Genomic DNA, 12,268 nt, shown 5'->3' on the forward strand with positions numbered 1-12,268 from the left:
CTGACACTGGGAAAGGCTGGTTTAATGCTGAACTCCTTGGGAACAAGTCAAAAATGGAGCCATTAGGCAGCTTCTGCAAAAAATATGCTGAGTCAAGCCTCACTCCCTAACAGAACAGCCCAGTAATGTCTTTATGACCAGAGAGGCTTCCAATTTGCTGTGTGGTATCTCCCATCCTGCTCTGGGTACACTTCAGTGTCCAGTGGCAGACGGTGATGCAGACGAGGCTTTAATGTGAAGCATCAATTAAGCTCAATACCTCTGCCTCCGCTGCTTGTGAGGGTGGGTTGGATGGTGAGCTCCTGCCCTTCTGCCCATCAGCCAGGGGCTTGAAGTGCTGCAGGGAAAAGAACATGCTCATGCAAAGATTTGACTCCCACTACTCAGAGCTCACACACGCATCTGAACCATGCCAGCCACACTGGCTCTGCGTGAGTTGTGTGCTCAGCAGTCAGCCCAAGGAGATGCATTCTGGCTTGTGTTGGCCTGTGGAACAATTTGGCACCTCAGCTCGGAGCGCAGCCTAGCTCCCTGTGTCAGGCAGAGGCATCAGGGAGAAGAGCAGCTGAGAACACGTTCTCTGGGGCCCACCAGCCCTTTGCACACTGCCATTGCCACCACAAAGTCAGATGTGAAGGGACCAGCAGCGCAGTGCTGCCAGCTGGGCAGGCAGCACCTGGGTGGAGCTGCATACCTGCGAGTTCTTGAACTCCAGGAAGAGGGAGAAGAGGACATGCAGAGGGTGGATCCGGCTCTTGTACACGGGGATGTCCAGAATGGCTGCGGGTGAGATCAGAAGCATGTGAGGGCGCCTGGTCTGCACTGCCCCACACAGAGCATCGTCAGGAAAGGCTGAGCTCCCCACTGCCCACCATCACCTGGGGCTCCACACAGCAAAGACTGCAGACCCCTGTAGTGCAAGAGCCCACCTCCCGGTGAAGCAGCAGGGAATGACCCTGACTGTTCAGGGCTGAGCCTGCAGCTAAAGCTCTCTCACTTTCAGAGAGAGTGCCAGGCCAGCATCCCACTGAGTCAGCAGCACAGCCTCCCCAGCTCACCACAGATCATGTCGATGTATTCGGCAAGGTCACAGCTCATCTCTGCGGTCGGAAGACCCACCTGGAACAGATGGGGCTGTCAGATCTGCTCCCACACCACAGGAGCCTAGGAGCATGCAGAGGACACTGGGGCAGCAGCTGGGAATTCCAGTGTTGGGCTTCTGCCCAACTTCTGCCAAGGGCAGAGTCGTGAGGAGGAACAAGCCCAAGAGGACTGGGATGTGGGATGGAGCGGACGCCCAGCTTTCATGGCAGATGGTATCCAAGACCACGCACTGAGTTAACTACTGGTCACCCAGACTATATACCTTTCCCAGGAGCTCCTCAAATTCTGGTGACCATTCCTGCATCAGGGTCTCGATGTCAGGCATTGGCCTGCCAGGGAAGAGAAGAACATCAACTCCAGGATCACACGCAACCTCCCACTGCCAACATCAGGGCTCACCTGGAGTAATGGACTGTGGCAGGAGGTTTGCAGCGATGCAGTTCACTAATACTTTCAATCCATCTCTCAATGGCTTTGGGGTTCTTCTCTGCATTCTCCAAACTCTTCACTTTTATCTGCTGCTAAAAACAAAAATATAAACCTCGAAATGTTTCATGGTGTTTTGGGGCTTTTGGGGAAAGCTGCATTCACCCCTGGTGAACCAGGCCTTCTCTCTTTCCCAGCTGCACTTTACCAACAGATTTATTTCTGCATGCAAAATGCCTACAAAAACTGGGTATGAACAACCAAAAGGAAGTAAAGCATCACCTGAAGTGAACAGACCCAGAGTTTGTACCAAGACTTGACTGAAGCAAGGCTCAGATCCGCTGCAGTTTAAAATTATGGATCAAAGCAAAAGGTCTGGTTTTGTTGCTTTTGAAGTCAAGTTCTCAGTTGTAAGAATACAACGCTGTGGTTTTACTCCAGGAAGTGTGCAGCAAGTGTGACCTCCCTCTCCCTGACTCACTGTGATGTTGTGCTGTTTGGAGTTCTCTGTCAGCCAAAGGGAGAGCACGGTGGGATCTGACTGCTTGGTTGAGGGCTCATCCAGGACCAGCAGCCCAAGGTTGTCAGGCTTGCCATCAGGACGAGGAACCTGCAGGAAAACAGAGCCCTGTTCTCTGTGGAGTACAGGGCAGGCTTGTACAGGGCCTTCCTGCGGGCTCTCTCAGATGTGCATCCTAAGCATAGTGCTGCCTGAAAAGCGCACTGTGTTGGAGAAGGAAAAACCCAGGCTTTGCCCCAAGTTACCCAAGTGCTGTTTGAAAGGTGACCAAACCACCAGAGTATTTTCCAGGTCTCCGCCCATCACGTCTGACAGAGCAGGGACAGACCAGACCCCAGGCTGCACAGCCTGGCTGCCTACGTGCTCTGACCCTGCGTTCTGTTTCGGTTCGTGGGGCAGGACAGAGAGGGGAACATGAAGAAACTGTACCTTTAGGAATGCATCGATGTCTCCAACAGCAGGAATAAAGTCTGGAATAAAAGGCTGCAGCTTATGCTCAATCTCTATTGTTTTGGGAGTGTACCTGGAAAAAAAACCACCCCCACAGCACGGGTGACACTGTGCTGCAATAACTGACACAAAGGAGAGCCAAGAGCAGGCTACAACCCTTCCACTCACCTCTTAATGTATTCAAAGAGATCTTTGATTTCAGAAGACACTTGCAGGTAGTCAAAATCTGCTGGATTGAAATCACTAAAAAAGGGAAGTGAGATTAACATGTGGTAAGTTCTGTACAACAGAAACCAGGCCCCAGGTGGGGCAGACAAATGTGGGGAGCTGAACTATCAGGCAGTAAGTCCTCTCCGGCAAACACTTCTTGCCCAGGGAAAGCATTATTTGGCCCCGTTTTGCTTTGGACCTGCTGGCCAAGAAAAGCGCCTGAGTGATGGATATCTGAGATCATTCAGTCCCACACGGGGCTGTCAAAAGGGGGGCGAAGTGCTCTGCACAAAGGCAGCAAGAGGACAGCAATTATGGCTCAGCAATAGCTTTGAAGCTGAGAAGGATGGAAAAGGAGAAGAATTATGAGGATCTGAGTGGCACGTTCGAGATGGTCCTTTCCTTTTCTGGACCTCTCCTGCCAGCCCGGCCTGTCTTACGCCTTGGATCATTCCAGTTGTGCCTCTCCTGGGCACAGCAAACAAGCCCGGGACTGGTTCACCACCTCACGCTGGAGCATCGGGGACGAGGAGGCAGGAGCTGCCTGTCCCCATGCTCACGACTCTGTTCACCCTCGTAGGATCAGGGGAAACCGGAGGAGCCGACGCGTCCCGAAAAGCGCCCACCAGCCTCCGCCGCTGCCCCTCCGGCCAGGAGCACCGCTCACCCCTCCAACGCGGCCTCGCGCTCCTCCGAGTCCTCCTCCGAGTCGCTCTCCGAGGAATCTTCCTCCGAGTCCTCATCGTCCTCGTCGTCCTCCTCGCTGGAGGTGGCGGTGCCGGAGAGGGGTGCCGCTGCCTCCTCCTGGACGGGAGAACCGGCGCTCAGGGCACGTCACCGAGTCCCGCCGGGCCGCCCCGCCGCCGCAGCGCTCCTACCTTCCCTCCGCCGCCGCGACCGCCGCTCCCGCGCTCGGCCGCTCCGACAGACACCGCGGGCCGCCGGGAGTCCCGCAGGCGGCCCGCGGCCCCCGCCCGCGGCGAGCGGGCCCCCGGTTCAGCCTCAGGCAGCTCCAGGCTCTCGTCGTACGGCTGGTTCTCCACCGGGCGGGGCTGCGCCCAGAGGCAAAGTCAGGGGCGGCGCGGCCCGGGGCGGCCCGGCATCCACATCCACCGCCCGCCGTGTCCTGCCACGCTGTGTCCCGTGCCCTACCTCCGCCCGCGCCCCCGCGTCCCGTTCAGTCCCGCCGCACCCCGCGTCCCACCTCCGCCCGCCGGCCGTCCCGCCGCGCCGCCGCCGCCGCCGCCGTCGCCATGGCGACTCGGCGCCGCCGCGCTCGGCTCGGCCGGCCAGAGCGGCCTGGGCGCGAACGCCGCCTGGCGGCTGGGAGGTGTCCCGGCCCCGCCCCGCCCCGCCCCTCCGTGACGGTACTTCCGGGTGCGGACGTGGCGCGGCGCCGCCATCTTGCGGGGCCGCCCGGGAAGCGGAGAGAGCGGAGGGCCCGAGCGCGGATCCCGCCGCCGCCGCTATGGTAAGGAAAGCACCTGTTGGCCGCGGGCACCGCGGGGCTCGGGGCGGCCCCCGGGGCAGCCCCTGGGCCCGCCCGGCCTGTGCGCAGGCCGGCGCCGAATCCTGCGGCCTGGAGGGATGGAGTGCGGCGCTACCGCCCCGGGTCGGGCCGGGGCCTTTGGGGGCGGCGGGGACGCGGCACCTTTTCTCTGGTGACTCGGAGCCACGGTGCCTCCTCAGCATGGCCTCACGCCTGCTCTGAAGTGCGTTCAGGGCCTCGTGTAGCCGGGCGGGTGGTGCCCGCCGGTTACCCCGTGCGACCCCACATCTCAGGGCTGCTCCGGCTCCTTTTGTCCGGCGCGGCGGCGTTAAGGTCAGCACAGACCGGCACACGGCTCCGTCAGAGCTAAACTGTGCCCGAGGTGCGGCAGGGATCAGCGCTGCCGCGTTTGAGGGTTTCGGATACTTTCTGTCAATAACAGCAGTTGGAGATTTAAAAGATCTGAAGTGCAAACCAGAATTATCCGACAAAGGTAATTAACATCTGTGAGAGAGAAATGTAGGGAGGAAGTCTGGGCAGACTGGGAGATGGAGAAAGTGCAGCTGGTGAGTGCCTTGCTGCCCTGTCAGTGTGATAACGCCTGAGAGCTGCCCGAGAGCCATCCAAGGGCTGTGAGTGATAACCAGGGCTTTGTTAACCTGGCTGTGCTGTGCCTATGGCGCTGGAGAGATGGTACATGTCACACTTCCTCTGTGTGTTTGTGAGCTGGGACAGCTTGATGGAAAAGTCAGTAACCTGGAGCCTCCCCTAACGCTCCCAGGGGTTGTTAAACCTTGGTCTGTGTGAAATCAGGAATGATCATTGGCCTGACAGAAGCAGGGAGAGCTCTCAGGATTATGCTGGAACAGAATGTGTAACGGAGAGAGAGAGCAAAAGCAGAGATGTCTCTGCTCTTGACATTGTTCATTGCCTCGTCGCAGAGAGAGACTTAGGATCTTCTTTAAGGCAGGGTGTGCAGGCGAGGCACGGTGGGAAGGGATGCTTTCCGTGAGCACGCACCGGGAGCCCTGCTCACGTGCTGCTCTCCTCCAGGTGCTGTTGGCAGCCGCCGTGTGCACCAAGGCAGGGAAGGCCATCGTGTCCCGGCAGTTCGTGGAGATGACTCGCACCCGCATCGAGGGGCTGCTGGCGGCGTTCCCAAAGCTGATGAACACGGGGAAGCAGCACACATTTGTGGAGACGGAGAGCGTGCGGTATGTCTACCAGCCCATGGAGAAGCTCTACATGGTGCTGATTACCACCAAAAACAGCAACATCCTGGAAGACCTGGAAACACTCCGACTCTTCTCTAGAGTGGTAAGGACTCGTCACTCGGTGATGTGCCCTTAGCCCAGAGTGGTGCTGTTGGGAGGGATCTGTTTCTGAGCTGGCGCTGGAACACTGCATGCCTCCGCTTGGTAGATCTGTGTTCCACAGCTTCCTTTCCTGGCTGGGCAGAAAGCTCTGAACTTTTGGTAGTAGTTTTGAACTCCACATAAAAAAATCATCAGTTGTACTTCACTTGGTGAAGTTGACTGTAATGTAGCATTAAATGTTCTTTGTACAGTGTGTGGTTGTTACAAGTGCAGTGCTGCTATGCAGGGATCCTGAAGCAGCAAGTTTGTGTCTTCACACAACCAAAGGATTTTCAGGAAATTCTCTGGCCCCAGCATGCAATTGGGTTCCTTTGAGTTAGTGTTACAAGGAAGCTGAGAGGTTCTGTAATGAATTGAATGTGCAAAAGCTAACAATAGCAAAACTGCGTCTTGTTTATTGACAATGTAATGGTACGAAGGGCAGTGTAAAGGTGTGCTGGGCTTGGAAGGGTCTGGCACAGCTGTGACCTCTGGGATGGTAGAAATAAAGTGATTACACAGTACTGTTTGTGGGCACTCCTTTAAAATGTTCTCCCTTTCTAGATCCCTGAATATTGTCGAGCTCTGGAAGAGAATGAGATCTCAGAACACTGCTTCGACCTAATCTTTGCCTTTGATGAAATTGTCGCCCTGGGCTACCGCGAGAATGTAAATCTGGCACAAATTCGGACCTTCACTGAGATGGACTCACACGAGGAAAAGGTGTTTCGGGCAGTCAGAGAGGTGAGCAGGGGCATCTGCAATCCTGACACAAGGTGCCATGTCTGGGAAACACCACCTTTGGTATACAAGAAGTGTTCCTCCACTTGGTGGGGCCATGTAATTACTTATCTTTCCTGAGGGCTAAATGCCCATGTCTTGTTTCTTTTTTCTTAGCCAGGGGTTTTTGGGCAACTGCACTTAGTTCCTGTGCAGGGTAGGGCCGAGGTTGCAAAGCCTCATCAGCCTCTTACCTTTTCTTTCAGACACAGGAACGTGAAGCAAAAGCTGAGATGCGCCGTAAAGCGAAGGAGTTGCAGCAGGCCAGGAGGGATGCAGAGAGACATGGCAAGAAGGCACCAGGGTTCGGGGGCTTCGGCAGCTCAGCCGTGTCTGGGGGCGTGACAGCAATGATCACAGAGACCATCATTGAGACTGAGAAGCCCAAAGTGGCACCAGCTCCAGCCAGGTAGGGGGGACATCAGGTGGCAGATGTTGGAGTCAGCGTTGGCTCAAGCCACGTGACCAGAGGATCTAACATGAGTTCCATTGCTGTCAGCTGACTCGGAGATAATTACACATTTTATTTAGGCCTTCAGGTCCCAGTAAAGCCTTGAAACTTGGTGCTAAAGGGAAGGAGGTGGATAACTTCGTGGACAAGCTGAAATCAGAAGGAGAAAATATTATGACTTCTGTAGGCAAGCGCTCTGCAGAAGCAGCCAAAGTTCTCGCTCCTCCCATTAACATGGAGAGGTGAGTACTGCCCTCGCTTTGGAAGCATTCTCCTCACGGCTCTCCCTGTATGTGGCCTTGGGTGGAAGCATACCTGCTCTTCTTTGGCTTTTTCCTGTGTTTTCTTACCTTGTAATTATAAAAGTTGGGCATAATCTGGGAAAGCATGTCAGCAGCAAAGCAGATAGCGAGTTTGGTTAGGCATCCTTTTAATTAAAATGGACTGTCCTTTCATTGTTGAGCTCAGGTTGGGAATTTTCCTGTGCTTTTTTCCCTGTGCCATTTTCCCTGTTTCCCAGCCTTGTTGCTGCTCAGGATGGAGGCGTTCACAGTTCATTTTACACACAGCAGTTCAGAACCTTTTAATGCCCTGAGCTGCGCTGGGGCCTGTCCGAGGGGATTTGAGTGACCAGTGTGTCAAGATGCTGCATCACTGCCATTTAACTGGGATCCCGTCCCTTGCAGACCCATGTGCATGCATCCTGCTGCCCCTGCGTTCACTGTCAGAGCAGTGTTAGCCACCACTGTACTAGCCACGCTGTTGTTTGGGAGCCCCTGCTCAGTACACAGCCTGTCCTTACTGAGCAGTGGTCTCTGCTGTCTGGGTGATACCAAGTGTAGGACTTCAGCTTTTTCCTCTGTTTGTCTAGTGTGCACATGAAAATAGAGGAGAAAATCTCCTTGACTTGTGGCCGTGATGGAGGGTTGCAGAACATGGAGCTTCATGGCATGATCATGCTGCACATCTCTGATGAAAAGTTTGCACGTATTCGCCTGCATGTAGAAAATGAAGACAAGAGGGGAGTGCAGCTACAGGTAAGGCCTGTTTGGAGTCACATGCTGTTGAAAATATTTTTGCTGCTTTCCAGGGGAAAAATAGTGGAAATACTCGAGTACGTTGCTGTCCTGTGTTCTCATCCAAGCCTTCTCAGCAAATGCACTGGAGATGGGAGTAGTCAGTACAGCATTAGCAGAAGTGCAGGGCCAGTCATGCTCAAGGGATTGAAGTTCACTGGAGAAATGCAATCTCCATTGCCATCCTGCTCTCGGAGCCTTATCTGCCCAGCAGTGCACCTTGGCATGCCAGGTGACCTCACTTGGACTTTCCAGCAGCCTGGTGTGTTGCTTGGTGCCTGTTGTGTGATGTCAGCTGCAGCTGTGGAGTTGAAATGGGATAACAGACTTCCTGTGCCAGTGGGGAAATAAGTTATTCTCCTGGAAGCTGTTTCTTTCTGAGGTTGCTTGTCCTGTCACTGCTGTTCTTGAGATGATTGCTGGAGCACTTTGAGAGCAGTCAGCAGTTGCAGCTGAGAGGGTTCTTGGGAGATTCTTCCTTCCCTTTCTCCCTCTTCATGGGACCTTAGTGATCCCTGGAGGAGCTACTGCTTTGACACACTGGCTCACTCCTCACTAGGGACTCACATGGACATCATCGCTGTCCGAGAGTCCACTTCCTTCCAGTGTGTCCCATGAGTGAGTTGCTAACAGCCCTCCCACCGGCGGTGCATCAGGTGGAAGATGAGACCAAACTGTTTGCTGACTCCTGTCTTTCTAGTGTAACTTGAACAGTGACTTGCAAAAATCCTCTGCTTCTAAAAAGCCGCTTACGCTTGAGGTTGTGTGGAGAGTGTTTAAATGGAGTTTGGCCACTGACACATATGTGCATTAAAGTTGCTGAGGGGAGACAGTAGTGTTATGGTGTCAGGCTGTTTCTCCCAACAGCATTAAATTGATTTTTCTTGTAATGTCTGCTGTAAGGTAATGTACACATCCAGGATGGTCTTTGACTTATAGTTGTTGTGTAGGTAGCAGCCTGCATCGCTTGAGTCTCTGGTGCAGGTGCATGTAAGAAAGACAGTGCTGGGATCCTTCTTGTCAGATTACCATTTCCTGGAAGGAGTCCCAGGTTGATAAGCAGTTGTGCTCCAGGTGGGCTTCTGAGCCAGGAGGAAACCTGATGTGTATTTTGTCAAAGCAAACACTGGAATGTGTAGGCCTGTCCTGGTAGAACCTGCATTACCTATGGTTCTCTCCTTGGGCTGAGGCCTGCAGTCTGGGCATGTGTTCCTCTTTCAGACTCACCCAAACGTGGACAAGAAACTCTTCACTACAGAGTCACAGATCGGTTTAAAGAACCCAGAGAAGTCATTCCCTATTAACAGCGATGTGGGTGTGCTGAAGTGGAGGTTGCAGACCACAGAAGAATCCTTCATTCCATTGACAAGTGAGTGCAAATCCAGGGGCTTGGGAGGAGAAGCCGGTGATTGTCCATGGGCTGCTGGTAGCCACCTTGCAGCAGCAGGGCTGCCTGGAGCCTGGCATGTTGTGAGACCTTGGAGATACTATGTGTATTCATTGGATAGTGCCTGTCTTTGACAGTGTGTGTTTTCTGTAACACTTTAAAAGAAAATAGGGAACTTTTCTTAAAGTCAGCTTGAGGGTGACTTCGCTGGGTGTTTCGAAGTGCATCATCATCTGAAAGCCTATTCCACATGAAAGGCCTGTGTTGTTCACATACTGTCCCTGTTTCCTCAGTTAACTGCTGGCCATCAGAGAGTGGGAACAGTTGTGATGTTAATATTGAATATGAGTTACAAGAGGAGAGCCTAGAGCTGAATGATGTGATCATCACCATCCCCTTGCCGTAAGTAGTGCTCCTTATCCACACAGCACTAATGAGTCCCATCACTTCCTTCCCCTCCCTGTTTTGTGGATCTGGCCAAGCCAGCAGGTGTTAGGGACATTTCCTTAGCTCTGTGCAGGGAAGTTATTGTCACTTCTCATTGCCTGCTCTAGGTCTGGTGTTGGTGCCCCAGTGATTGGAGAGATTGATGGAGAGTATCGCCACGACAGCCGGAGAAACCTCCTCGAGTGGTGCCTGCCGGTGATAGATGCCAAAAACAAGACTGGTAGCCTGGAGTTCAGCATAGCAGGGCAGCCAAACGACTTCTTCCCAGTGCAGGTCTCCTTCATCTCCAAAAAGAACTATTGCAACATACAGGTATGGTCACTGCTGATGCTCCACAGGTAGGATGTCACCCTTGCCTCAGTTCTTGTCTGGCTGACGCTGGCCACGCTGCAGCGGCACCATGCTGTCCCACTGGCCATAGCTAGACAATTGGCATTAACTGCCTCTGAGACAGCTGGATCTGGGAGCGCCAGCAGGCAGCACTGGCATCTGTCACTTTATGGAGTTTTCCTGAAGTTTCAGTTGTGTCTTCAAGTCTCTGAGTAATCATTAATTCCCCTCAGACTTTGTTGGAAAATCCATTGGCCTTGCAGGCAAAACCCTGCTTAGCATACAACTGTCTGTCTCCACTGAAGTGTAGCCAGTGGCTGCCACTTCACTCCTCAGCAGAGACGGTGTTACCATAGAAAATCATTGCCCTCTTTCAGGTTTGGTGGGAACAAAGATCTTTGTTTCAGGGCTGAGTTGTGGTTTAAAGGCAGCAGGTCAGTTGTGCTGTCATGGCCATCATGGAGTTGGGAAGCATGGCATTGCTGCAGTAAGGGAGTGCCGTTCAGTGCTGAGCTAATGTTGCCTGTTGTCTCCACAGGTTACCAAAGTGACCCAGGTAGAGGGGAACAGCCCTGTAAGGTTTTCCACTGAAACCACCTTCCTGGTGGACAAGTACGAAATCCTGTAATGCCAGACTTGGTGACGCGCAATGGAAGAAATTTTTAAATTAAAAAAAAAATGAGGCCGACGTTTATTCTGAATGTTGGGAACGCCACAGCCCCCTCTGCTAAGATGTGTGGCTCTGTCTGCCATCTACAGTGTTCCTGGGTCACAGACATTTTTTGCAGAGAAGTGACGTGCTCATGGGGAGAAAGGCCACAAATTTCTTTGGCAGATTTTTTCCAACTGGCAAAAAAAGCAAGATCTCCACAAAGAGCCTGACTTTGACATGCTGCCCCCACACCCCCAAGATGCTCGGAGCTCAGCCCAGAGCCTGCCAGACATCATTCTCTTCTCTCCTGAAGCATCACATGCTGTTCCATTGTTGGTGCTGCCATTTTAATTTCTCCTTGGCCTCTGGTTCTCCTGCATGGGGCCACCTGCTGGTCCTGACCCTTCCATCTGGTGGAAGCTGAGCAAGTTGACCTTGGCCTCACAGGTGGGGTGGGTCATGGCACGGGGTGGGGAAGAGGGACCTGGGGGCTAAATCCTTTTACCCCACACAGATACTGCTTTTCCTCCAGCTGTGCTGTGTGGCAATGGCCCAGCTCCAGGTGGTCTGGTTCCTGCTGCAGCGGGGAGAGCGTCCAAAGGGAACTGCGTCCTCACTGTCTTCCACAGCTGTTCTCAGGCCAGGCTTTGGAGGAAGTTTAGTTAGGTTAGAACCAGCTGTGTATCCTTTGCGAGGCTGTTTTGGTGTCTGAGGAGGCTGAGGGTTTTGTCTGCCTTGGTGAAAGGAGCTGTGGAGCCTGTTGACTTACTTGGTCTGCCTGTCAGGACCTGTCTCAAACCAGTATTGGTTCAGCACTGGCAGGTGTGGGAGAAGGAAATGCTGGTTTCCAGGTAATGTGGGTGCTGATCCTAGCCATTCCTCCTACGGCAGCCTCACTAGCGTTATTTGCCTCATCTCAAAGACCTGTGCTCCCCTCACAACTCATCTCACCTGCTTGGCTGGGGCCTGTCGTGAGCGTCACCTGCCCCTGGGCACACCTCACCTCTGCAGCCAGAGGGCCCGAGTGCAGGTGGAAGGTAGCGGCCCTAAAAGTGCGTGTACTGTGCTCTGTGAGAGACAGCCAGCCTGTCCTGGGCCCCTGGGGTCCTCTGCCAAAGAAGTTCGTGGTCTCTCCTCTGCTGGCAGCACCTGAGAGGAAATCAACCCTGGTCCTGTCCTGAGAGGGCAAGCCCTCTCCCCTAGCAAAGTAGGCAATGAATCCCATTAACCCAGTCCTGTTCCAGAGCTGCTTGTCTGTATGATTTTTAAAATGGAGTCAAAGTTAGTTCAAGCATCCGAGGAGTTTGGGTTGTTTTTTTTTTTTTTCTTACATTCATTGGAGGGTGATATTTAAACCGAGCCGAGGTCCCCACTTTTTGTAACCCTGTATGATCCTGGCCTAGGGAATAGAGCACATTCCAGTGTACACAGAGAATTGAGTCTTTAATCAAATAAAGTACTGTTGAAGGAGCTGGCTGGGGGTCGTGAGGTCCTTCCGGAGCCGGGGCCGGTCAGCCCAGGCCACGCGGGGGTGGGACGTGCCGACACGGGTTGGGGCGGGGACACTTCGGGACAGGCAGTGGTGGACAGT

The 12,268-nt window shown here is 53.7% G+C and overlaps 2 protein-coding genes across 2 annotated transcripts; one reads left to right on the plus strand and one right to left on the minus strand.

Moving 5' to 3' along the window:
• Positions 1-5: 5 nt before the first annotated feature.
• On the minus strand, positions 6-3,965 carry IFT46 (intraflagellar transport 46). The gene is given in 12 exon segments (XM_066203538.1): positions 6-337; positions 695-780; positions 1,059-1,119; positions 1,367-1,433; positions 1,504-1,625; positions 2,012-2,140; positions 2,480-2,573; positions 2,669-2,743; positions 3,378-3,514; positions 3,589-3,762; positions 3,863-3,908; positions 3,910-3,965. Coding segments are annotated over 12 exon segments (1,155 nt in total). The 3' UTR covers positions 6-229.
• Positions 3,966-4,097: 132 nt separating this feature from the next.
• ARCN1 (archain 1) lies at positions 4,098-12,148 on the plus strand. Its single transcript, XM_066203600.1, has 10 exons — positions 4,098-4,181; positions 5,253-5,516; positions 6,119-6,298; positions 6,541-6,743; positions 6,866-7,027; positions 7,657-7,822; positions 9,083-9,230; positions 9,542-9,650; positions 9,803-10,007; positions 10,564-12,148. The coding sequence occupies exons 1-10, from the start codon at positions 4,179-4,181 to the stop codon at positions 10,651-10,653; spliced, it is 1,530 nt and encodes a 509-aa protein (XP_066059697.1). The 5' UTR covers positions 4,098-4,178; the 3' UTR covers positions 10,654-12,148.
• The last annotated feature ends 120 nt before the right edge of the window (positions 12,149-12,268 follow it).

Source organism: Chamaea fasciata, unplaced genomic scaffold (assembly GCF_029207755.1).
Source record: "Chamaea fasciata isolate MVZ Bird 193981 ecotype frontalis unplaced genomic scaffold, bChaFas1.0.hap1 SCAF_24, whole genome shotgun sequence".
Classification (NCBI taxonomy): domain Eukaryota; kingdom Metazoa; phylum Chordata; class Aves; order Passeriformes; family Sylviidae; genus Chamaea; species Chamaea fasciata.